Source organism: Cannabis sativa, chromosome 1, assembly GCF_029168945.1.
Source record: "Cannabis sativa cultivar Pink pepper isolate KNU-18-1 chromosome 1, ASM2916894v1, whole genome shotgun sequence".
In the NCBI taxonomy this organism is placed as follows: Eukaryota; Viridiplantae; Streptophyta; class Magnoliopsida; order Rosales; family Cannabaceae; genus Cannabis; species Cannabis sativa.
In genome coordinates this window covers 23,218,460-23,246,447 of record NC_083601.1, presented here as the reverse complement: position 1 = coordinate 23,246,447, position 27,988 = coordinate 23,218,460, and the positions used below count along the sequence as shown (strand labels likewise).

Genomic DNA, 27,988 nt, shown 5'->3' with positions numbered 1-27,988 from the left:
GATTTTTTAAAATTTATTCCAATTTCATTTTCTTCTCAATCTAGCTATTAGCACTAGTGCCTAAAGGCAAATGCCTTCTGGTCTTGTGGATAATTTAAACTTTTCATGAAAATTTTATCAATCTGAATTCCAAATCCGTACACATATATATAGCAGAGCCTTGATATAAGACATCAGTATTTATAATAGACATGACATATTATTTTATTTTTAATTTAGTGTCCAATACTATTTTATTATAATCTGACTTTAATTTCAACAATATATATTTTAGTTTAAAAAAATTATTAATGTGTGTATTCAAAATATATAACAAAACACTACCAATTGCTGAATTGATATATTTTCTAATGGATATCGCATCTTAAAACTTCAGTTGAAAAAAATTCGACTACGTCAACAAATGTTTTGGTACATATATTTTTTGTGCACTTATTCATCTACTAGATGAAAGTTACGTGGCGAGCCACGTAAATATTAGTTTTATTTAAGTTTTAGTGATTTTTTTAAAAAAAATTCGGTAACTAATTGTAAATTATTTTTTATTATTTGTTTTATAAAAATAGACTTGTTAAGAATGTCATAATTGTATATATAAACTTATGATTTACACATTGTTATTAATAATACTAAAAAATTAGTAATATTAGAAGTACTTATGAACTGTACTTATGATTATGATTAAAACATGTTACACTTAGAAGATTAAAAGAGACTTCATATTAATGATAAATCAAAGAGAAGAGCTTGCAGTAAATACATCTTTCAACCGGCTATATAAATATTTATATATATAGTTCACAGGTAAGATTATTAGCTTAGAAAATATATAGTTAAATTTTTGTTGAGTCCTGTTAACTCTCACAGTTGTAGTAAAGAATGGTATGGGTCCTTAGAAAGAGTTCCCTTAGAAAACCTTGCATCAAGACAAACAAGTAGTTAGCTATTGTCAATAAGGATATAGATATTGCAACATCATCAAAATACAAATATTTGTTTATCTTGCCTTACAAGGTAGTAAGATTTGACCAACTTCCTATGAAATTAAATCAGGTATATTGCCTGTAAGTCTAATATCTAATGCCCATCTACACAAGTTATAGAAAAAAAGAAATAACTGGTAAATAAAATATGATCATTTTATAATTCGACAACAAACTTTTTAAACTTATTTTAAATCATGTCATATCATCATGAGAGGGTACATAGAATAAACAGTATACAATTCTTGCAAATTTTAGAGATTTTCAAAGGTAGAAGGAATCTCTCCACTAACCTCATAATTGGTAATATCACTGTCAAGTAAGCAATATAAAGAAAAAAATTAAGATTTATCTCAAATATAATATATTATTATTTTTAATAATTATAATAAATAATGTCACATATAATATATTTAAATGGTAAAAAATAATGTCACATATAGTTAATTTATTATTTTAAATATAATATATTATTATTTTTAATAATTATAATAAATAATGTCACATATAGTAAAAAAAATATTATTGTAAAAGTAGAAGCCATAATAATAATTTTAAATATAATATATTATTATTTTTAATAATAATATATTAAAAATAATAATATATTATATTTAAAAATAAAATAACTAAAATAATGGTAAAAATTAATAATATATTCAATGCCATTACTATAATATATTCAAATAGTTTGATCCGGTGCGCGACACCCCTACGATGATCGACTTTCTCACACTAATGTAAGCATGGTTAGGAGCCTCAACTCCTTTGGTCCTTCGTAGGAGTGTAAATGAATCAAAACGGATCTGATCGATAGCGTACTTTGTTTCCAAATTAACATTTGCGGTAACGGTGTTGGTCATGCAAAAATTAATAAATAATTTATATAAAAATTAAAATAGAAATATTATCATATTCAGAAAGGTATCTTTAGATGAAATTGAATCAAGAAGACTATAGAACAAGATGAACAAAAACTTTTTTATATATATACTTAGAAGAACAACAAAACTTGGAACATTTGATCATTATGAAAAAAAAAATAGAAAAAATGGGAATTTTCTCTTTCGTTCACTTTGAACTTTTGGCAAAAAGAATAACCAACCTATGAGCATAAATTACAATGAGAGAATGAACAAGGTAAGGATGCAACTCAATAGTAAGAAAAGCCAGGAAGAACTCATCCAACAAAATTTCCTGGAATCGTTTAATCTGTCAGCGCTCAACGCCTTATAAACACTACCCGCCATATCTACGAAAAGCTTAACAGCTGCCAACAATGAAAAAATTAAACATAAAAGAAATATCACGATATTCTTATCATCTATCGATATATGCTTCTCCTGCACCTTTTCTACCTCGTATCTTCAATTGAATCCCACTTATTAGAACATCCATATGAATAAGTTTAACAATTTGTTTCATTCTCTTCTCCTAATTTTCAGCATAATGGGTTATTTTTAGATGTTAACCGAATGTGTGTGTTTTTTTTTAATAAAATAATGTTATGTTAACGCATGTGTTTTTTATAATAAATTTTTGTTAAAAAAATAATAGAAATTAATTGGGAATATTCTGTTAAAGTTAACGGAGGAAACAAAACAACATCGTTAAACCAAGAATTGCCGTTAGATAGGCACTTTTAATATATAAAGATATGTAAATATATCATGTGTAAAAAAATGTAGAATTTTAATTGTGATGTCTAATATTGCTGTTAGTTTTGTATGCCTACTAATACTTGTACACACTCACTCAAACAGTGACGGACCCAAAATTTTCGTTTTGTGGGGGCTTATTTATCATTAAAAAATATTTATACTTATATTATAATCACTCTTACTATATTTATTTAATTTTATGGGGGCTTTTTTATTATTTTGGTTTATAATTATCAAATTAAAAAAAAATACATTTAATTTTTTAAAAAGCAATATTTTTGTTCGTGGAGGCTATAGCCCCCACATTGATAAGATTAGGTCCGTCTCTGCACTCAAATATTAACTGTCATAACTGTTTTTCACAGTTATGTTAGTTAGTTGATTCTAGTTGCCTAAGTGTATAAATAGTCTCTAGGCCTACTTGTAATTGATTCACTTTGTAATAAACACTCAATAGTAATTTTTTTTTTTTTGAATAGAACACTCAATAGTAATAAAACTATATTTTTTCTCTCTAGTATTTTGTCTTATACAATTCGAGTTCTTGGTAAGAAGGTACAACTTGTGAACCTAGTTTATCTGGCTTAAAAGAAGGTGGTTCCTGCTGGTATGATCGAAGTGTGTTTGGCTCAACAACTGGTATCAGAGCTTGGGAGATTGATCTGTGTTGAGCCTTGACTTAAGATTGCTATGTTCAAACTGGTTGAATGCAATTCTTGAAATTCAAAAGTCGAGTGATTGATCAGCAAAGATGGGGAATACCAAGTTTGATCTTGAGAAGTTCAATGGTAAGAATGACTTTGGCTTTTGGAAGGTGAAGATGCGTGCACTTCTGGTACAACAAGGGCTACGGGATGCATTGCTTGGAGAAGAGAAGATGCATGCTGGGTTGACAGACAAAGAAAAATTAGACATTTTGATCAAAGCTCACAACACCATTATACTCAGTTTGGGAGATAAGGTCACTACTACAAAATTGGTTTTTTCCAACAGTTTATAACTGTCTTTTATACTATTTCCTAACGGTTCCTAAAATTGTTGGCTATGTGGGTGTCATAAAAATACGGAACTTTAAATGAAAACTTATAGCTGTTGGAAAAAATCACTTTAAATGACGGTTTATAATTGTTGGAAAAAATTACTTTAAATGACGGTTTAAAACTGTTGGGAAAGACTTCCATCGGGTAGTAACCGATGGAAAATGTCTTTTTAAATGACGATTTATAACTGTTGGGAAAAATCAATTTAAATGACAGTTTATAACTGTTGGAAAAGGCTACAGTCGAACTATAATTAATAGAATATACTACTTTAAATGATTGTTATAAACTGTTAGATAATATGAGGTAAGGGAGAAATTACAAATGTTAATGCAATTCTTCCCTTACATTTTTAGAATTTAGATTTCTAATATACAATGATGAAAAAATATAATAGCAATAATAACATTCTTATACTAAAGATATTTATACATAAAAAAATCATACATTTCTCAAGTTAGACTATATATTTACATAAAAAAAAAACCTTCAAACATTACTCAAGTTAGAATATATATCTCAAAAAAACAGCTATGTCTGCCTAAGAATAACTATGTATTCTAATTAAATCAACTACTAGTTATCATACTCTGCATTATCAATCATTTGTCTGCTGCCATCATCTGCATGACATACTTTGTCCATTCATCACGTATTTCATTAATTTCCTTGTTAGTGTAAGATGATGAAATGTTCTTTTTAAACTGCAACAAATGAGATAAATTATTAATTTAATGTTGTATCTTATCATCATAATAAGAAGGAGAAGAATTCTCTAGTCAAGTCGTTCACTAAGTGATATGAATTAATCTAAACAATACACTATTTTATGTTATGAGAGTTAGATACAAAACAATTAACATTCTTGTCGGAAAATCATTTACCAAATAATCATAGCGAAAGAGAAAAAATATAGGACTATTTCAATATAGGTGAGAATGCATATGTAAGAAAATATCACAACATAGTTCACTACTTAAGTCTGATGCTTCACTTCATGCCCTACTACTACACTAATAATTAAGCTCATATATATCTCCTAGTCCTGCCCATCTCATATTCTCTGATGTTCCCCCAACTTTTTTCAGTTTAATTTTTTTAGGGAAAAAAACAAGTAAAGAGAGAAAAGAAAATTACAATTTTTGGGCATTGTACAACTTTATTGGGCTAGCTATGTTAAATTTGAGATTTCTTAATTCACAAGAGAGAGATTTAGAAAGTTAGAAGAATACCATATCTTTTAGTTTGTTAATGATTCTATAGATTCTTATTTCTCACCATATTTTTCCTTTTATTGCAATACATATATTATTATCTCTCCACTATAAGAAAATAATAACAAGCATATAGATAAATATTGGATTTTTTTTAAGTGAGAGCACCACTTTTGCTCTCATCTATGAGAGCATTTTCTTTTAGTTTTGATTAATTTAGTAATGAAGGTGCATGAGATTAAAATGAATTGTGGAACATGTTAGTTTTTTAATGTTTTTTTTTTAAATTTTTTTTTTTACAAAAATGAACAATTTTTTATTAAAAACATTAATGAAGATTAAGATTAATAAGGTAAAACGATTTGAGTTAACTAATTTAATTATCATTCTTAAAGAGTATTAATGTTTTCTTTTTTTTTTCTTTTTTTATAAAAAAAGAGAAGAGTATTAATGTTTTCAAAAAAGATCTTTTCATTCATCAAATAAAAAAAACCTTTCTATAATCAATACATTATATATGAATTGAAGAAGAAAAATGGAATAGATAATTCTATAAGGAAAAAATAATGCTTTCAAAGAAGGGATAATACAAAAGAGGTCCTCTTTATTTTAGCTAAATTTTAGTTTGGACTCTTTGTTTTAAGAAATTATAAAAATGATCATATGTTTATTAAGATGGTAAAAAATTGTCCCATATGGAGACAATTTTGGTCTGTTAAGGGTATATGGTCTGTACTGTTAGTGACAGTTATTGTCGTTAGTTGTTATCAAGATTCAGTTAGAGTTTGTTATTCCTACTGTAACTAATTCTCTCTTTCTAAGCTTCAATCTGTCACTATATAATCAGGTACAATCATTTTACCTACTGAATAAGATTGATTTTTGGTTAAACAATCTCTCTCTTTCCTTTCCTTTTCAATCTTTCTTTCTCTTTCCTTCTTTACTCTGTTCTTCTTGTTTCTCTGTTCTTGTTACTTGAGTTTGATCATGGCCAAGAGATTCAATATGGTATCAGAGCCTTTTCCTCCTCTGTCTGCAAACATGGCGACCACAGGAATCAACAACAATGGAAATCAGACGAATTCGAATACCAGCAGACAACAGAACCAGCAAAATACAGCCTCGACGTTCAATCGATCAAGAAACAATTCAGATGAATCTAACCCTGTGTACTTCAATCATAACATGTCCATTAGACTGAACGATCACAACTTTCTTTTGTGGAAACAACAGGTACTTGCAGCAATCCGTGGAAATCGACTGCTCAAATACATTCAAGATCGTGCTCCACCGCCTCAGTTCTTGAACGATGCAGATCAAGCATCTAACACATTTAATCCAGATTTTCTGGATTGGGAGGTTCAGGACCAATTGCTTGTGTCGTGGCTACTCTCGTCAATGACTGAAAGTCTCCTCACACGCATGGTCGGCTGTAATACGGCAAGGCAGATCTGGCATGCTCTTGAAAAACACTTTACATTGCAAGTATCCTCCAAGATCCTGGAGTTTCGAACAAAATTGCAGAAGCTTCGTAAAGGATCAATGTCCCTAAATGACTATCTCCTAAAGGTCAAACAGCATGTTAACCTTCTTGCATCTGTAGGTGAAGTTCTTAGTGCCAGAGACCACATTGCAGCAATCTTCAAAGGCTTACCCAGTGAGTATGATACTTTCATTATATCTTCTAATACTCGCATAGAAGAATACTCCGTAGCAGAAATCGAAGCTCTACTGCTTGCGTCTGAATCGCGAATAGAGAAATCTGATCTTGATCAAGACTCTGATCTCAGTGTCAATCTTGCCATGGTTGATACTGATCAAGTCTCAGAAGCTAATATCGCTTACCAGAACTATCCCAATCGAAATAATAGATATCCCAGTTACAATCGGACACCTTCTCCTTCAGCCACATCTCGTGGAGGTGGCCGTGGATTCATGAGTCGTGGGATGTCTACAGGTGGAAATTATGGGTCATTTCCTGCAAACAATGGTCGTGGTGGTACTAGTTTCAACAGAGGAGGAGGCAGATTTTCCATAACACCTAATCGTCTTCAGTGTCAGCTTTGCCACAAGCTAGGACACACTGTAATAGACTGCTTTTACAGGTTCGATAAAAGCTTTACAGGGGTGTTTCTAGGTTCCATTCCCCCTACTACTCAAGCCAATCTTGTGCAAACCTCACAAGTAGATGACACCAGCTGGTTCCCTGATTCTGGAGCAACAAATCACTGCACACCGAATGTTCAAAATCTGACCAGTAGCATTGAATATGAAGGCCCAGATCAGCTCTATGTTGGCGACAGATCAGGTCTGTCTATCAAACACATAGGCCAATCTTTCATTAATTCTAATTCATCTCACCCACTTGTGCTAAATAATCTCTTACATGTGCCTGAACTCACTAAAAATCTATTAAGTGTCTCTCGTTTTGCCCGTGACAATAATGTCTTTTTTGAGTTTCATGCTGATTTTTGCTTTGTGAAAGATCAGGTCAATCAAGCCATTCTACTCACTGGGATACACCAGAATGGCCTCTATACTTTTAATCCTTCCCACTTCAATGTTCAAGTCCCACAACCTGGTGTCTCCCCAAGAGCTTTGACAGCCTCCCTACCCCAGAATAATGACCCAGTTGCTACTGGTTGTCCTCAGAGTTCTCCCTCTCATATATCTGACTATGATTTGTGGCATAATAGGCTTGGACATCCTTCTCAAAGGATTGTCAAATCTGTTCTTGATTCTTGTAATGTAAAGATCAGTAATAAAAACCATTTCTCTGTATGTACTGCATGTTGCTTAGGCAAAATACATAAATTGCCATTTCCCAAATCGTCTCTCACCATCTATTCTGAACCCCTGCAACTTGTTGTTGCTGACTTATGGGGTCCTGCAAAAACTACATCTGTCAATGGTTATAGATACTATATTCAATTTGTTGATGCCTTTTCCAGATTCACTTGGCTATACTTACTTAAGAATAAATCTGATGCCTTAAAGACATTTTCTCAATTTAAAGCCGAATCTGAATTGCAATTGGGAAAACAAATTAAATGTCTACAAACAGATTGGGGGGGTGAATTTCGACCATTCACAGATCTACTTAAACAATTTGGCATCTTGCATAGGCACCCTTGTCCCACAACCCATGAACAAAATGGTCTAGTAGAGAGAAAACATAGGCATGTTGTTGAAAATGGCTTAACATTACTTGCTCATGCTTCTATGCCATTAAAATATTGGGATGAGGCTTTTCGAACAGCTGTGTATCTCTCCAATAGACTACCAACTCCTGTCCTACAGAATGTCTCTCCAATAGAAAAACTTTTTTCTATTACACCTGATTACACAACTCTAAAAACCTTTGGCTGCAAATGTTTTCCCAACATTCGCCCATACAATAAACACAAACTCCAGTTCAGGTCTTCCCCATGTACATTCATAGGATACAGTTTGAATCATAAGGGTTATAAGTGCTTAGATGCTTCGGGTCGTGTCTATATTTCAAGGGATGTTATCTTTGACGAAATATCATTCCCTTTTTCTGCTATTTCTCAATCTGACACTGATTCTTATGCCTATGATGAATTCTTTACATCTGCTATCATTCCTACAGCACACACTCCCTCATCCAATATCACTAATGAAAGAATTACACCCTCTAATCCAATTGTGCCAAACTTGGCAAGTTATCTTGTGCCTTTGCAGGGTTCTGGTGTGTCAACACCAGCAAATTCAACTCAGCCTCCTCCAGAGCCAACTGTCCCTCATAATATCAGTGTTGCTAATACTGAACATGGTGTGACTACACAAGAATCAGGCCTGAGAGGAACTACTGCTCATCTTAATGCTCCTACACTCACTGGTCATGCATCTCCTCCTGTTGTTCCCACTGAAAGCTCATCTGCTGCAGCTACTCAGTCTCCCATGATCAACTCCCATCCTATGCAAACTCGTGGCAAATCTGGTATTCGAAAAATGAAGGCGTACATGGCTCTCAAAATTCCCAAAACAGTGAAGGAAGCCCTACAAATCGAACAATGGAACCAAGCAATGTCTGATGAAATGCTGGCCTTAATTCGCAATGCCACTTATACACTTGTTCCATTACCACCTGGTCGAGAACCTATAGGGTGCAAATGGATATTTCGACACAAAGAAAACTCAGATGGCACTCACAACAAGTTCAAGGCTCGCCTAGTAGCCAAAGGCTTTCATCAACAGCCAGGATTCGACTTTACAGAGACATTTAGCCCCGTTGTCAAACCGGTCACTATTCTCATTGTTATCACTCTAGCCTTGTCTCATGGTTGGTGCATCAAACAACTAGATGTTAACAACGCGTTTCTGAACGGTGATCTCAAAGAAGAGGTGTACATGGTACAACCCCCAGGTTTCGAAATCCCATCAACACCTCCACTTGTGTGTAAACTACACAAAGCTCTATACGGTCTCAAACAGGCTCCTAGAGCCTGGTTTGACAAATTACACCAGTGCCTGCTTCAGTTGGGGTTCTTTCCTTCCAAATCGGATCACTCTCTATTCATCCAACATACCTCCACCTTCACCACTCTTGTTCTTATATATGTAGACGACATTCTTGTCACTGGGAGTGACCCTCAAGTAGTGTCAAATCTGATTGCTGCACTCAATGACAAATTCTCATTAGAAGATCTTGGTGATCTTCACTACTTTCTGGGCATTGCAGTTCATAAAACACCAACTGGTCTGCATCTATCTCAAGCCAAATATGCTCGTGACTTACTTGCAAAAGCTCAAATGCATGATGCCAAGCCATCCCCAACACCAATGACGAGTGGTCTTCGTCTTTCTGCTCATGGTAGTGAACCAATGTCGGATCCTCAATTATATCGCTCAATAGTTGGAGCTCTTCAGTATCTACTCATCACAAGACCTGACCTCTCATTCAGTGTCAATAAGGTCTGCCAGTTTATGCACAAACCACTCCTCACTCACTGGCTTGCTGTGAAACGCATTCTGCGATATCTCAGTGGCACTCTCACTCACGGTTTAACTTTAAAACGACCACCAGACCTCGACATTGTTGCATTTTGTGATGCTGACTGGGCAACCGATCCAGATGATCGTAGATCTACCTCTGGTTTCACCATTTTTCTCGGCAACAACCTTGTGGCTTGGCAATGTAAGAAGCAGCATACTATTTCCCGTTCCAGCACTGAAGCTGAATTTCGAAGTCTCGCGAATACTGTGGCTGAAATAACCTGGATCCACTCTCTCTTCACAGAGCTTCAAATTCAACTCCCTAAACCACCTGTTGTGTGGTGTGATAATCTCAGCACCATACTACTCACAGCCAATCCTGTTCTTCACGCACGAACAAAACATATTGAACTTGATTTGTATTTCGTGCGTGAGAAAGTGCTGCAGAAACTGGTTCATGTCAAGCATGTCCCAACTATTGACCAACTTGCTGATGGTCTTACCAAAGCAATCTCCAGTGAAAGCTTTCCCCTCTTTTGTTCCAAGCTCACAATTCAAGACCTCTCTACTGCTGCAGAAGCCTTGAATTGTAACCTTGAGGGGCCGTGTTAAGGGTATATGGTCTGTACTGTTAGTGACAGTTATTGTGGTTAGTTGTTATCAAGATTCAGTTAGAGTTTGTTATTCCTACTGTAACTAATTCTCTCTTTCTAAGCTTCAATCTGTCACTATATAATCAGGTACAATCATTTTACCTACTGAATAAGATTGATCTTTGGTTAAACAATCTCTCTCTTTCCTTTCCTTTTCAATCTTTCTTTCTCTTTCCTTCTATACTCTGTTCTTCTTGTTTCTCTGTTCTTGTTACTTGAGTTTGATCATGGCCAAGAGATTCAATATGGTCAAATTTTGTTTAAACATTTTCTTTTCTAATTCAGTTTAAATGAGGTTTTAGATGATTTGAAAAATTATTTGTTAAAAATAGACAATATTGTTAGTCTTTTTGAAAGAAAAAAATTCATAAAAAACATGTTCAAGGGATCATTTTTTTACCCTATCAATTATCAAAGGGTCCTTTTTGTTATTTTTCATAACGAAAGATCCAAAATAGAATTTAACAATAACATAGGGGACTTTTTTTGTATTATTCTTTCAAAGAAACCTAAATTTTATTTGTAAATAAATAAGCTCCATCTTCTCTAAAAATAAAAAATAAAATAAATAAGTTCCATCTTTAAAAGATCATACACGTGTATTGATTTCTATTTTTTTAATTATTAGTTTAAAAATATTTACAAATGTGAGATTATTATTATGGTTTTATTTTAAGAAAATGAACTATATTGTTAGTGGGTACGTAGTTTTTTTTTTCTTTTATTTTTCTTAAAAAATAAATTAAAATAAAAGAAGTTATTAATTCTGTATGAGATGTTCTATTGTAGCCAAATTAATTATTACCATTAGATTGAGAATCAAAGGTTATAAAAATGCTCTTATTTTTAAGAGCAAAAGTGATGCCCTCACTTAAGGAGTACCCTATAAATATTAACCTGTAAAAAGTTTGAAAGCAGTTAGAACACTCATCTTTTGTGTAACCCAAAAAATATCTTGTTTCTTTATCATACTAGTATGTTGCATGTGTTTAGTATATAAATTATATATTATATTAATTAAATTTATTTTTTAATATTTTATTGATTTTATGAGAATATTTTTCACAAAATTTAAGATCTAATTAATTAAGTAAATATTTTTTTTTAAAAAAAAAAATATAATGTATATGTACTTATTTATTATGGGCAATAATTTTCCTTTCAATTTAGTTAATTTTTTTTTCGCTTACATAAGTTAAAAATTTTATAATTTTGTGTGTTTAAATTTTCTATGTTATTTTCCTTTAAAAAAATCTATATTATTCTTCCTTGAAAATAAAAAAAAAAAAATTAATGTTAGTTATGATAATATTTTTTTAATATTAAAATTATAAATTCATTCTTAATTATTTAAAGTTTACTTTGTTTTTTATACTAAATAATGCTTTGTAAATTTACTATATATTTGTTTTTGAAAATGATAGAGAAAAAATATTAGGATAATAATATATTTAAAAGCTATAATAATTTAAAAGAGTATATGTGTAATAGAAAAAAAATACAAAAATAAAACTCAAAATATTATCATTTGCATGTAATTTGTTTGAATTGTGAAGTAATGTATAGGGCAAGACTATGGTAAGACCTAGCAAATAGGGAACTTTTCTTAACCATTGATTTTAGATCCTGTAGTTATTATGATGTAAAGTGCATACTCTTACTATGGGACTGCTTGTATACAATTAAAACTTTATACATATTAATAATTAAAATTTATTAATTTTTAATTTTAATTTTTAATTTGAATTATTATTATTTTTAAGTTAATTTGAATTATATTTAAACATGTATTTATTTTTAAAAAATAATTTTACTTACCAATTTTGCTATTAATTTTTTTTATACTAGTAATTAAATGTAACAAAATTGATTACTCAAATACTTTCGCCACTAATTTATTTACATACATAGTTTGACCATATAAATTAATTTGCTTTATTATTTTTTTATCAAGAAAGATAATTTCTATTAATCAAACCGAGTCCATTACATCCACAAAGGAATTCCCCTTCAAAAGAGAAACTTACAGTTCTTTTACATTTTTAAGAAAATTTTTAACTATACTAGACAACTTCCTTCTTTGTACAAGATTAAATCTATTTTTGAGGCTTTGTGATTAGTGGTTAAAAATACACTTTTATTTATTTTAAATGATAAAATAAATTGAGTTTTAATTGATATTTTCATGAAATTATTGTAATATATTTTATAAATGAAAATATTTGATTTTGATTCAATTTATGTCTTTCTTGTAGGAATTAAAGTGTATTTTTGTTGAAAGAAAGAGGAAGGAGCAAAGTTGAAAAGAAATGAAGAAAAAAATGGCATTTTTGTTGAAGTCCAAAGCAACCCAACCCAAAAAGGTTAAGCCTAGCCCATGAAGCTCATCATCAATTTTGTCTCTTCCAAAGCATGTGATGCAATGATGATAAGTCTAGGTCATCATCAACCCTATTTTCCTCTTCCACACTCAACCTTCATCCAAAGAGTAGAAGTCAAAATCACAATGATAACAAAAATAATATTAATTTTATTTTTGATTTGAAATGTCAAATTTAATCTTAATATTTATTTTATAATCCCAAATTTTTATTTATTTATTTTTAGTCCTTTTATGGCTCTATAAATAGGAGCTCATTTTAGTAATTTGGTGTGTAATTTTTAGGGTAGAAAAACTATAGCAAAATTCTCTCAACTTTTCTTCTCATCTTTTCTCTTTAGAAATTTTATGAGAATGATTAGCATAATGGCCTAATCTTCCTTGGAAGGTTAGGGATGATTCCATATGCAAAGTGAGGTTATTTTGTATCTTTGATTCACTTTTTGTTGTAATGTTTATTTGAGTAATGCAAGTTCATATTCCACTTTTATTTTTATGTTCTTCTTCCATCTATACTATCTATGTTATTATACCAAATATATATATAGACTTAGTCATGCTCTTTCTATATATTTTTATTTAGTGATTATAGTAATGGTAGTATTGCTCATTTCTATCTTTTATGTTCATTTTTATTTACTTTTTGTTAAATGATATATAGGTTTAGTCATGCTCTCCCTATGTGTCCAAAAATTAATAAAAGTAATATTAATGTTCATTTCTTTCACTATCACCTCCATCTCCATCTCTATCTCTTTGTCATTATTTTTACTAAAAATATATAGGATTAGTCATGCTCTTTCTATGTGTTACTATTTAGTAAAAATAATATTGATGTTTAGTTTTATATTTAATCTTTTATTGCATTATTGCTTGATGTATAATGTCATTTCTAGGTTCTACATAAGATTAAATTATTTCTTTTATTTTTAAGAACTTGTATACTCAAAATATAATGAACTTTAATGTTACATCATTTGTGTCAACTTAGTGAATCAAAGGTACAAAATAGCTAAACAAGCATATGGATGATTCTTGAAGCCTTTCTCTCTTTTACTATTGATTACACATCTATTTGCTTTATTTTAATATTTATTATCAAATTAAAAATCACAAAATCATTGGTTACTATTATCACTTAATATTAACCTTTTGTTTTTATTTTTCTACTAACGCTTTTGTCCATAATTACCTTCCTGTGGAATCGACCGCCCGATCTATACTACAACCACCGCTAGTGGAAGTCACATTTGGGCGTTAAACACTTTCTTTAATGCTACTATCTATACAACTCAGATTCATATATATTTTTTTCTTATGAGAATTGTTAAAAGGCACCACTGATGTCTAGAACCCTCATCGGTATCATACCGCTATTGGTGTAATTAAGTATCAAGTCCCATATAACTTAAGAAAATAGCTTTTAGGGAATATCAATAACCAATCATGGGGCGCCACCTATAGAAGGTACTTGGCACCACTAGTGCCCAATAGCAATGTTCTTTTTTTTATTTATACACAAATTTCAGTTTAGCCAAATGTCATAAATTGCACCCGCTAACACATTCTTATGAACATAATATAATTTTTATGACACATTCTAATATTTTTTTTTTTATTTTTAAAATTATATATGTATTTTTTAAAAAACATTTTTTTCAATAACAAAAAAAAAATTAAAATAACAAAGTTTATTAACTTAAAGCCGAGAAAAATAAAGTCCATTAATGTATACATACACACGACATATATAAAGCAGTCCTTTTTTTTTTTTTTTAACAAATTTTTTTATACAGTCAGTCGCTTTTTTTTAACAAATAAGAAATCAAGTGTACATACACACTACCATACCATGTAACCTTTATTCGACTTTATTGTTATTGGCCAAAAAACTATACCATGTTATGAGGTACAAACTAAGGGTCTTACAGGAAAATTACCCATTATATATCTATTGTTTTATTTGTTACTTTTACGTGCTTGCAGTAGTGGAGATATTGGACATATGTATGTATATGTTCTTTATAATTTTTTATGATAAAAATAATTTTTTTTGCAGCCATAAATTTATTTTGATTCAAAGCTTTTGTAAAATGATAATAATAAAACTTTGGATGTGTTTGTGCAACAAATAGTTTAATGAAGTTGAAATTTCATCAAAAAAAAAAATAGTTTATTTATTTTTTAATTAAAAGAGTGATAAATATTTTTAAAAAATGTGTAGTAAAATTATTTTAGATAGGAGTGCGTCGATATACCTCCTTTAGAGGGTGCACTGTAGAATTTTCTTATAACATTGAACTACTAAAAATAGACCATTGAGCAAAAAAATTACTAAAAAGAGGCCTAAGAACACTCAGATTAGATGCTTTAAAATAGAGAATTTTTTAAATATTTAAAGAATTAAACTAAAAACACGCTATATTAGATGCTCTAAACCCCTTCTCTATTTTAAAGCTTTTTTGAAATTCAATATTCATGCTCTATATTTATAGAATATTATTATTCATTGCTCTAAATATATTTGATTAATTATTTGGGGTTTTAATTTTACTTTTCATATGAGGATATGTGTAAATATTAATATTATATGTTTGAAATGAATAAAATATATTAAAATTTGAAAAATAAAATAAAATTTGTATTTCAAAGAAGTTGATCTATGGTAAATATTAATATTATATGTTTGAAATGAATAAAATATATTAATGTTCATTTCTTTCACTATCACCTCCATCTCCATCTCTATCTCTTTGTCATTATTTTTACTAAAAATATATAGGATTAGTCATGCTCTTTCTATGTGTTACTATTTAGTAAAAATAATATTGATGTTTAGTTTTATATTTAATCTTTTATTGCATTATTGCTTGATGTATAATGTCATTTCTAGGTTCTACATAAGATTAAATTATTTCTTTTATTTTTAAGAACTTGTATACTCAAAATATAATGAACTTTAATGTTACATCATTTGTGTCAACTTAGTGAATCAAAGGTACAAAATAGCTAAACAAGCATATGGATGATTCTTGAAGCCTTTCTCTCTTTTACTATTGATTACACATCTATTTGCTTTATTTTAATATTTATTATCAAATTAAAAATCACAAAATCATTGGTTACTATTATCACTTAATATTAACCTTTTGTTTTTATTTTTCTACTAACGCTTTTGTCCATAATTACCTTCCTGTGGAATCGACCGCCCGATCTATACTACAACCACCGCTAGTGGAAGTCACATTTGGGCGTTAAACAAATTTTGGCGCCGTTGCCGGGGAGGTAATTTTTCGAAAGCTAGTGAAATCTACAATCAAGAGGTTAGTAACTTTTTTTTTTGTTACATTTTATTTTCTTGTGAATATTGTCTTATGTTGTGTAAATATTTGTAAAAAAAAAAAATTACCAAGAATTCAAAGTATGCTCTAAGGTTGCGGTTTTATCCGATCTTCCTTATCAGAAATGATTTCTTGAAAAAAAAAAGTCTATTCCCTTTATTTTTTTTTTATTTTTTTATTTTTTTACTTTAATTTTTGTTTAGTGTGATTGTTTATACTATCTTTTAGTTATTGTTTCTTTTTTTTCATTAGTGTTTTATTTGTCTTTTTCTTAGTACTCATAGCATTTAAGTCCTCTAAAAAATCATAAAATACAAAAAAAAAAGTAAGTTATAAAAACTTCTTCATAAAACGCTTAGTATTTGGTACAACGGTGTAATATTGTATATGACACAAACCAAGATTGTTCTGTCTAGAAAGATTGGTTTTTAAATAAGGTTTGTGTTAGTGTACCCTCCACCTTACCTGGGAACCTCGGTTCTGTCTAGGCAAGGTTGGGACGAAGCGGTACCTTGGCAACCTTTCCAATTGGCCTGGGAACATTTTTGTGTTAATCATTGTAATATTACATTTTTGTGCTATTTACTATAACAAAAACAACCTTGTTTTATCAAAAATAAGCAACTCATTTTTGCTTAGAAAGGTCTTTGGTCGAAAAGGTTAGTGAACCCTTCACACTTACCTGGTAACCCCGGGGAGTTCTAGTAAGTTGTGAAGGACCATTCTAAAAACCTCCAAAGTAACCTGGGAACAAGTTGAACAAACAAATTAAATATATTAAAAAAAAAAAAAAAGCAAACAAGAGTGGATGAGTAACTCTTCTTCTGACGAAACCACTTCTAGTGAAACTTCATCCAATCCATCCACTACTCCTTCTCCCATTCACACGATAATCGGTAATCCTTTCGCAATGAATAATAATAATGAAATACAACAGAGAACACTTAATGATTACCTTCACCCCACCCAAACTTCCATACCATCATGCTTCATATTTCCACCTAATATGCCAAGTCTTGGCGTCAAACCCGGCATTATTCAACTTTTGCCAACCTTTCATGGAATAGAAAATGAAAATCCATACGTGCATATTAGGGAGTTTGAGGAAGTTGTTGACACTTTTTATGACCGAGCAACCATCAATGATGCTGCACGCTTAAAGTTTTTTCCCTTCTCCTTGAAGGATAAAGCTAAAAGTTGGTTGTATTCTTTGAGATCTAGGTCTATCGGAACATGGGAAGAAATGACCAAAACATTTTTTGTTAAATATTTCCCTGTCCATAAGACCAACAGTTTGAAAAGACAAATCTCAACATTTTCCCAAAAAGACAATGAAACGTTCTATCAAGTCTGGGAGAGATTTAAAGATCTCTTAAGTCAGTGTCCACACCACGGGTACGAGAGTTGGCGCATTGTCAGCTACTTCTATGAAGGCCTCACAAGTCGTGAGCGCTAGTTCGTAGAAATGATGTGCAATGGTGAGTTCCTTCAAAAGGAACCCGAAGAAGCTCTTGAGTTTCTCATTGAGCTTGCTGAAAAATCTCACACATGGACTGGTCCAAGTGCTGCTGAAAGCACCAACAGAAATCGACCAGCTGGGATTTACCAACTTCGGGAAGAGGACAGCTTAAAGGCCCAAGTCGAATCTTTAAAAAAGCAAATTGAAATCCTTACGACTAAAGATGGCCAAAAAGGGTGCATGGTTGCCCAAGCACAATCCAGACCACTCGAACCTTGTTTCGTTTGTGGAGAAAATGGGCATTTAGCTAAGGACTGCTTAGTTTACAAAGAAATGAAGGGGGTTCATGAGGAGCAATGCAATGCCTTAGGGCAATATAACAAGCCATTCTCCCATACGTACAACCCTGGTTGGAGAAACCACCCGAATTTCAGTTGGAGAGATAACTCTAACCAAGCTCAAACGTCTGGAGGACAATGGAGAAATGAGAATCAAGCTCAACCTCCAAAGGCATATCATGCACCTCAATACCATGCTCAACAACAAGGAAACTCCCTTGAAAATACCATTCATGCATTCATTGAGGAACAAACGAAAATCAATCGCCAATTAAAGGAAGATGTCCAAGAAATAAAAAGTCAATTTTCAAAATTGAACACATCCTTAGCTATTTCTGAGAAAGGCAGACTTCCTTCCCAACCTCAATTCAATGCACAAGGGCAACATATGGCTGAAACCTCCACCTCTAATGATCCCATCGTTAAAGGGGTTAACGTCATCACAACAAGAAGTGGTAAAGCTTTGGAAGATCCATCCATCAAAACCACTACTTCAAATTCAAAAGTTTCCCCTGACAGTGCACCGATAAATGCTCAAGCAAAAGTACCATTTCCCCAGGCTCTTAGACCTGTTGGAAAAATTCCTGAAAACCGAGCTGAACTCCTTGAGCACTTGACACAAGTGAAGATTAATCTTCCTTTGCTTCATATCATAAAACAAGTGCCAGCTTATGCCAAAATCATCAAGGACTTGTGCACTGCTAAGAGAAAGCACCATGTCAAGAAGACTGCTTTCTTGACTGAACAAGTGAGTGCGGTGATCGAACAAAAGACACCGCCAAAATACAAAGATCCTGGTTGTCCCACCATTTCATGCCAAATTGGGACTCATGAAGTCAGCCAAGCTTTGCTTGACCTTGGCGCGAGTGTGAATCTCATGCCTTACTCTGTGTACTCGCAACTTGGTCTTGGAGAAATGAAGCCAACATCTGTTGTGCTGCAGCTTGCTGACCGCTCTATCAAAAAGCCTCGGGGTATCGTTGAGGATGTTCTTGTTCAAATTGAGAAATTCTATTATCCCGTGGACTTCCTTGTTCTGGATACTCAATCTGTGGTCAACATGGAATCCAAAATTCCCATCATCCTTGGAAGACCATTCCTTGCCACTGCAAATGCTTTGATCAATTGTCGTAATGGTCTAATGAAAATATCATTTGGAAATATGACACTTGAGGTCAACATTTTTCACATTGGGAAACAACTTCAAGAGGATGAAGAATGTCATCAAACATTCATGATTGACAATCTTGTTTCTGAAGAGATTCAATTGCAAAGAAATTTCGTTAATCTTGATGAACTCCTCTCACGCCTTGAAAATGAAAATCCCAGTTTTGTTGAGTCCGCTCTTGCTACCGTTGATCAATTGGACACACAAAACAAAGGGAAGAAATTTTGGAAGCCACACTTTGAAGCATTACCTCGTGAGAGGGAAACGCTAAAAGCTTCTGCCGAAGAACCTCCCAATGTTCAACTGAACCAACTTCCAAAGGGTTTGAAACATGTTTTTCTGGGAGATGGCCAAACCTTTCCAGTTATCATCTCGTCCGACCTTCAACTTTCTCAAGAATTGCAGTTACTCGAGCTACTGCGAAAATACAAACTTGCGATAGGTTGGACGTTTGCTGATATCAAAGGTATTAGCCCTCGAATTTGCACCCACCGAATTAATCTAGAAGAAGAAGCTATCCCACGAAGGGACCCTCAAAGAAGACTGAACCCACCAATGAAAGAAGTGGTGAAAAATGAAGTGTTAAAACTTCTTGATGCTGCTATCATTTACCCGGTGGCCGATAGCAAATGGGTCAGTCCAGTTCAGGTAGTACCTAAGAAATCAGGTGTTACTGTTGTCCAAAATGAAAAAGGGGCCCTTGTTCCCACCAAAACTGTGACGGGTTGGCGCATGTGCATTGATTATCGAAAATTGAATGCCGCCTCCCGTAAAGATCATTTCCCACTCCCATTCATTGATCAAATTCTTGAGCGCGTAGCTGGTCATCCTTTCTACTGCTTTCTCGATGGTTATTCAGGTTACTATCAAATTGAGATTGCATTAGAGGACCAAGAGAAGACCACTTTCACTTGTCCTTTTGGAACATATGCTTTCCGGCGTATGCCATTTGGACTGTGTAATGCACCAGCTACTTTCCAAAGATGCATGATGAGTATTTTCAGTGACATGATTGAAAACACCATGGAAGTTTATATGGATGACTTAACCGTCTTTGGAAAATCTTTTGACGCATGCCTTCTCAATCTTGAGGCTGTTTTAAAACGTTGCATCGAGAAAGGTCTTGTGCTTAATTGGGAAAAGTGTCATTTTATGGTATCTTCTGGAATTGTCTTAGGCCACATTGTTTCTGAAAAAGGGATTGAGGTTGATCAATCTAAAATTGACCTCATCTCTAAACTTCCTACCCCTAAGACTGTCAAAGACATTCGGTCATTTCTTGGCCATGCTGGTTTTTATAGGAGGTTCATAAAGAATTTTTCAATGATTTCTCGTCCATTATGCAACCTCCTAGCCAAAGATGCTACTTTTGAGTGGACCCCAAAGTGTGAGGAGTCCTTCCAAACACTTGTGAATTCACTCACTTCTGCTCCCATTATTCAATCACCCGATTGGAGTCTTCCTTTTGAAATCATGTGTGATGCCAGTAATTTTGCTGTTGGAGCTGTTCTTGGACAACGAAGGGAGGGGAAACCTTTTGTTGTCTACTATGCAAGTAGAACTCTTAATAGTGCTCAAATGAACTATTCCACAACTGAAAAAGAGTTGCTTGCCGTTGTCTTTGCTCTTGACAAATTTCGAGCTTACCTGATTGGATCACCTATTACGATCTTCACCGATCACTCTGCCCTTAAGTACCTCCTTTCCAAAAAGGATGCTAAGGCACGCTTAATAAGGTGGATCCTTCTCTTGCAAGAATTTGACATAACAATCAAAGATAAGAAAGGTGTTGAAAATGTAGTCGCGGATCACTTGTCCCGACTTGAATTTAGTGATCCCGCTGATGGCCCACCTATTCATGATGATTTCCCCGATGAACAATTATTCGTTGTTACTAAGTTACCGTGGTATGCGCACATTGTTAACTACTTAGTAACTGGTGAGCTCCCTTCTGAGTGGAGTTCACAAGACAAACGCAAATTCTTGGTCGAGGTGCGAAATTTCTTTTGGGATGATCCATACTTATTCAAGTATTGTCCCGACCAGATTATGCGAAAATGCATTCCCGATGATGAGGTGTCTAGTGTGCTAAATTTTTGCCACAATGATGCTTGTGGTGGTCACTTTTCTGTGAAGAAAACCGCTGCAAAAATCTTACAATGCGGTCTTTACTGGCCCACTTTGTTCAAAGACACCAATGATTTTTGTCGCTCTTGTGTAAGGTGCCAAAAGTTAGGCTCCTTGTCCCGTCGGCACATGATGCCCTTGAACCCAATTCTTGTCATTGAAGTATTTGATTGTTGGGGGATAGACTTTATGGGACCATTTCCACCTTCTTTTGGTTACCTTTACATCCTTCTTGCTGTGGATTATGTTTCAAAATGGGTCGAGGCAGTACCTTGTCGAAATAATGATAACGCGACTGTTGTGAAATTCTTAAAAGAAAATGTGTTATCGAGGTTTGGTACCCCTCGCGCTATCATTAGTGATCAAGGCACTCATTTTTGCAACCGATCTTTTGAGGCTCTTATGCGAAAGTACGGTGTACTTCACAAAGTTGCCAATGCCTATCATCCACAAACCAATGGTCAAGCTGAGCTAGCTAATAGGGAGATCAAAAACATTCTTGAAAAGACGGTAAATCCCGACCGCAAAGATTGGTCAACACGTCTTCAAGATGCACTTTGGGCATATCGCACTGCTTACAAGTCCCCTCTTGGGATGTCTCCCTATCGGCTTGTCTATGGGAAAGCATGTCATTTACCTGTCGAACTTGAGCACAAAGCTTATTGGGCTATTAAGGCCCTGAACTTCGATCTAAGTGCGGCAGGTATGAACCGAAAACTTCAATTGTCTGAAATTGAGGAGTTGAGAAATGATGCTTACGATAATTCTAGGATCTACAAAGCAAAGCTGAAAGTTGCTCACGATAAACAGATCCTAAGAAAACATTTTGAGCCGAATCAAAAAGTACATTTGTACGATTCTCGTTTGCATCTCCACCCCGGTAAGTTGAGATCGAGGTGGACTGGTCCATATGTGGTTAAACAAGTATTCCCCAACGGTTCTGTTGAAGTCAAGGACCCAACCGATGGGAGAATTTTTCGAGTCAATGGCCAGAGACTGAAACATTACATTGAGAGTGTGAGCCTTGTTGAAGAGGTCCTTCTTGAGGACCCAGATTATACACTCTGAAATGTTTATTTTCCCTATCTATATATTATAGTATTTTATTTTATTTTTATTTTTATTTTGTGTTTTTGTATTTTTGTATTTTCTATGTTTGTTTTGGGTTACTGTTATCAGGTTATCTCCACTCTCACCCCGTGCATATTATCGTCGATCAGGTGTACTCTTTTCCCTATCTTTTTCATTTCATATTTTTTGTGACATTGAGGACACTGTCTAATTTTGAGTTGGGGGTGGTGAGCTCTGGTGAGCGTTCATTTAGAGAATTATAATTGTCTTGTTGAATTTTTTAAGTCAAATTTTTTCAAAATTATCCAAGCATGATAGTAAAATTACAGTTTGAGTCAATATTTGCTATATTTTGTTACCAAGTTGTGATTTTCAGAGTTCTTTTGTGCACTTTCCAAACATGTGGTAAAATAGTTGTAAACACATATAGTTAAGAAAAATTTTGAGTGTAAAGTTTTTCATTTTTTGTGAGTTGTGAGAGTTGAGAAAATAACTTTTTGAACTTTCATTGATCATTTGAGTTGGTAAAGTTAAACTTTTAGAATTTCAAACATGACATTTACTAGAGGGATTAATTTATTGTCAAAAGAGCCTTTGTGTTTATTTCTTTGTAACTTTATTATATTTCTTTATATCTTTATTTTTATATGTTGTCTCTTGTCAAAAAAAAAAAAAGAAGAAGAAAAAAAAAAGTAAAAAAAAAAAAAATCGTCAAAAAAATATATATAATGAAAAAAAAAAAAAAAGAACAAGAGCAACATCATTTTATTTTGATTTTCAAGTAGTCTCCATCTTTTTTTTTTAGAAGAAAAAAAAAATAAATAAAAATAGCAAAAGTAATATCATTTTATTTCTATTTACCTCCATTCTTTCCATATCTAAAAAAAAAAAAAATCATGTTAGTTTATTTTAATTAAAAAAAAAAAGAAGCATCACATGTCTCTCTAAAGAAAAAAAAATTGTTATTATATTTCTTTATTTATTAGTTAGTTAGTTGGCTCTTTATTTTGTGAGTTTTTCATGTAAATCCCAAAGGTTGTTTGTCATTTGAATTCTATTAGTTTGATATGTCTATCTTGTGATCAATATTTGTTCAAATTGCTTATCCTAAAAAGTTTATCCTCTCTCATTTGTGCGTTAATTGTTACATTTCCAACTCCAAAGAGTGTCACCCTTCCAATATAAATACTTTCAATACCCGTGAAAAAAATTGGAGTTGAGACCTTTACACTTTTGAGATTTTTCAATACTATTTGTGTTAAGACTTGAAATAAAATAAATACAGTTTGGTGCACACACACACAACTCTGTTGTTACAACTGAAATAACACTGATAGCAATCTTTAACTCTCTACTAATATTTTGAAAATGCTTGGATATTTTTGCGTGATTTGACTTGTTTATTCAATTCGATTATTCTTTTTCTCCGCTTGAATTGCTAGGGACTAGCAATAAGCTAGTTGGGGGTTGTGATTAGTGGTTAAAAATACACTTTTATTTATTTTAAATGATAAAATAAATTGAGTTTTAATTGATATTTTCATGAAATTATTGTAATATATTTTATAAATGAAAATATTTGATTTTGATTCAATTTATGTCTTTCTTGTAGGAATTAAAGTGTATTTTTGTTGAAAGAAAGAGGAAGGAGCAAAGTTGAAAAGAAATGAAGAAAAAAATGGCATTTTTGTTGAAGTCCAAAGCAACCCAACCCAAAAAGGTTAAGCCTAGCCCATGAAGCTCATCATCAATTTTGTCTCTTCCAAAGCATGTGATGCAATGATGATAAGTCTAGGTCATCATCAACCCTATTTTCCTCTTCCACACTCAACCTTCATCCAAAGAGTAGAAGTCAAAATCACAATGATAACAAAAATAATATTAATTTTATTTTTGATTTGAAATGTCAAATTTAATCTTAATATTTATTTTATAATCCCAAATTTTTATTTATTTATTTTTAGTCCTTTTATGGCTCTATAAATAGGAGCTCATTTTAGTAATTTGGTGTGTAATTTTTAGGGTAGAAAAACTATAGCAAAATTCTCTCAACTTTTCTTCTCATCTTTTCTCTTTAGAAATTTTATGAGAATGATTAGCATAATGGCCTAATCTTCCTTGGAAGGTTAGGGATGATTCCATATGCAAAGTGAGGTTATTTTGTATCTTTGATTCACTTTTTGTTGTAATGTTTATTTGAGTAATGCAAGTTCATATTCCACTTTTATTTTTATGTTCTTCTTCCATCTATACTATCTATGCTATTATACCAAATATATATATAGACTTAGTCATGCTCTTTCTATATATTTTTATTTAGTGATTATAGTAATGGTAGTATTGCTCATTTCTATCTTTTATGTTCATTTTTATTTACTTTTTGTTAAATGATATATAGGTTTAGTCATGCTCTCCCTATGTGTCCAAAAATTAATAAAAGTAATATTAATGTTCATTTCTTTCACTATCACCTCCATCTCCATCTCTATCTCTTTGTCATTATTTTTACTAAAAATATATAGGATTAGTCATGCTCTTTCTATGTGTTACTATTTAGTAAAAATAATATTGATGTTTAGTTTTATATTTAATCTTTTATTGCATTATTGCTTGATGTATAATGTCATTTCTAGGTTCTACATAAGATTAAATTATTTCTTTTATTTTTAAGAACTTGTATACTCAAAATATAATGAACTTTAATGTTACATCATTTGTGTCAACTTAGTGAATCAAAGGTACAAAATAGCTAAACAAGCATATGGATGATTCTTGAAGCCTTTCTCTCTTTTACTATTGATTACACATCTATTTGCTTTATTTTAATATTTATTATCAAATTAAAAATCACAAAATCATTGGTTACTATTATCACTTAATATTAACCTTTTGTTTTTATTTTTCTACTAACGCTTTTGTCCATAATTACCTTCCTGTGGAATCGACCGCCCGATCTATACTACAACCACCGCTAGTGGAAGTCACATTTGGGCGTTAAACACTTTCTTTAATGCTACTATCTATACAACTCAGATTCATATATATTTTTTTCTTATGAGAATTGTTAAAAGGCACCACTGATGTCTAGAACCCTCATCGGTATCATACCGCTATTGGTGTAATTAAGTATCAAGTCCCATATAACTTAAGAAAATAGCTTTTAGGGAATATCAATAACCAATCATGGGGCGCCACCTATAGAAGGTACTTGGCACCACTAGTGCCCAATAGCAATGTTCTTTTTTTTATTTATACACAAATTTCAGTTTAGCCAAATGTCATAAATTGCACCCGCTAACACATTCTTATGAACATAATATAATTTTTATGACACATTCTAATATTTTTTTTTTTATTTTTAAAATTATATATGTATTTTTTAAAAAACATTTTTTTCAATAACAAAAAAAAAATTAAAATAACAAAGTTTATTAACTTAAAGCCGAGAAAAATAAAGTCCATTAATGTATACATACACACGACATATATAAAGCAGTCCTTTTTTTTTGTTTTTTTAACAAATTTTTTTATACAGTCAGTCGCTTTTTTTTAACAAATAAGAAATCAAGTGTACATACACACTACCATACCATGTAACCTTTATTCGACTTTATTGTTATTGGCCAAAAAACTATACCATGTTATGAGGTACAAACTAAGGGTCTTACAGGAAAATTACCCATTATATATCTATTGTTTTATTTGTTACTTTTACGTGCTTGCAGTAGTGGAGATATTGGACATATGTATGTATATGTTCTTTATAATTTTTTATGATAAAAATAATTTTTTTTGCAGCCATAAATTTATTTTGATTCAAAGCTTTTGTAAAATGATAATAATAAAACTTTGGATGTGTTTGTGCAACAAATAGTTTAATGAAGTTGAAATTTCATCAAAAAAAAAAAATAGTTTATTTATTTTTTAATTAAAAGAGTGATAAATATTTTTAAAAAATGTGTAGTAAAATTATTTTAGATAGGAGTGCGTCGATATACCTCCTTTAGAGGGTGCACTGTAGAATTTTCTTATAACATTGAACTACTAAAAATAGACCATTGAGCAAAAAAATTACTAAAAAGAGGCCTAAGAACACTCAGATTAGATGCTTTAAAATAGAGAATTTTTTAAATATTTAAAGAATTAAACTAAAAACACGCTATATTAGATGCTCTAAACCCCTTCTCTATTTTAAAGCTTTTTTGAAATTCAATATTCATGCTCTATATTTATAGAATATTATTATTCATTGCTCTAAATATATTTGATTAATTATTTGGGGTTTTAATTTTACTTTTCATATGAGGATATGTGTAAATATTAATATTATATGTTTGAAATGAATAAAATATATTAAAATTTGAAAAATAAAATAAAATTTGTATTTCAAAGAAGTTGATCTATGGTAATATGGTAGAATATAAAAATTTGAGATAAAATAAAAAAATATTAAGTTTTAGTAATAATAAACTAAAAAAACGGAAAAAAGCATAAAAAAAATTCAAATCTAGGCTGGTTCCATTTTCCCACGCGCTTATAAAACACTCAAGTATGCCTATTCTTTATATAAAGTAATTTTAGTTATATAAAATAATAAATAAATTCAATTATAATGTACAAGAGTTCACTGTAACTAAAGAAGACTTTCAATATTTAACTTCTCATTGGTTTACTTTACTACCTTATACTACGGGGTCAAAACTAAAGGACGTACAGTAGATATCTCCGTAATATATATTCTAAAAAGGTATATGTGTAATTCAATATCAAAAAGCCCAAAAAATTGTCACTTTTATTTAGGTTATTGTAAAGTAATATATATTCTAAAAAAGTATATGTGTAATTGGATATCTAAAAAGTCCACACTTTTTTAAAATATTATCATTTTCATCTAATTTGTTTGTATTGTAAAATAATATATATTCTAAAAGGATATATGTGTAATTCAATATCAAAAAGCCCAAAAATATTGACACTTTTATATAAGTTATAGATACAACTAAGGATCCACAATTATTAGTTTCCCTCGTTGGTACCTAAAAAAATAACATTAGAAAATTAAACAAAATAAATTTACTCAAAAATAATTAAAAAGAACATATCTTCTTTTCCATATACTCTTTCCACCCAATGTTGCCGGTATGATCAACGAAAGTAAGATTTGGCGGCAAGTAAGAAAATGTGTGTAACAGATCTAATATTCAAAAAGTCAAAAAGTTTCATTAACACATAAAATGTTTCAATAACATTAAGACCAAAATCTTCTCAAAAAGAAAAAGAAATACCAAAATAAACTAGTACATTATATTTCATCAATTATTTGTCTCAATAGAAAAAGTTCCATCTAAAATATCGATATTTATATATAATTCATATGACATGCCTTATTTTAATGATTAATGGTAACTGTAATATATCTGGCAAAATCTGCATTTAATAATTTGTATGTACCTTCACCATGCAAGTAGCACAAGTTCCTCTCCCTACATAAACCGTTGGGATTAACCTTTTTTTTTTTGAAAAAAATCATCTAGTATTTCTCACGGTTATCCACCGTCACTAATAACTATCCCAACGGTTTTTTTCTAACGGTG

At 31.7% G+C, this 27,988-nt stretch overlaps 1 protein-coding gene and 1 non-coding gene across 2 annotated transcripts; one reads left to right on the top strand and one right to left on the bottom strand.

Moving 5' to 3' along the window:
- Positions 1-17,522: 17,522 nt before the first annotated feature.
- LOC133033816 (small nucleolar RNA R71) lies at positions 17,523-17,629 on the bottom strand. Its single transcript, XR_009685878.1, has one exon. It is a non-coding gene; the product is annotated as a small nucleolar RNA R71 (small nucleolar RNA).
- Positions 17,630-17,666: 37 nt separating this feature from the next.
- LOC133032182 (uncharacterized) lies at positions 17,667-23,140 on the top strand. The gene has a single exon (XM_061106051.1). The coding sequence runs from the start codon at positions 17,697-17,699 to the stop codon at positions 22,389-22,391; it is 4,695 nt and encodes a 1,564-aa protein (XP_060962034.1). The 5' UTR covers positions 17,667-17,696; the 3' UTR covers positions 22,392-23,140.
- The last annotated feature ends 4,848 nt before the right edge of the window (positions 23,141-27,988 follow it).

Coding starts and splice junctions, on each gene's coding strand:
- LOC133032182 (XM_061106051.1), top strand. CDS start 17,697: ATGATGTGCAATGGTGAGTTCCTTCAAAAGGAACCCGAAGAAGCTCTT.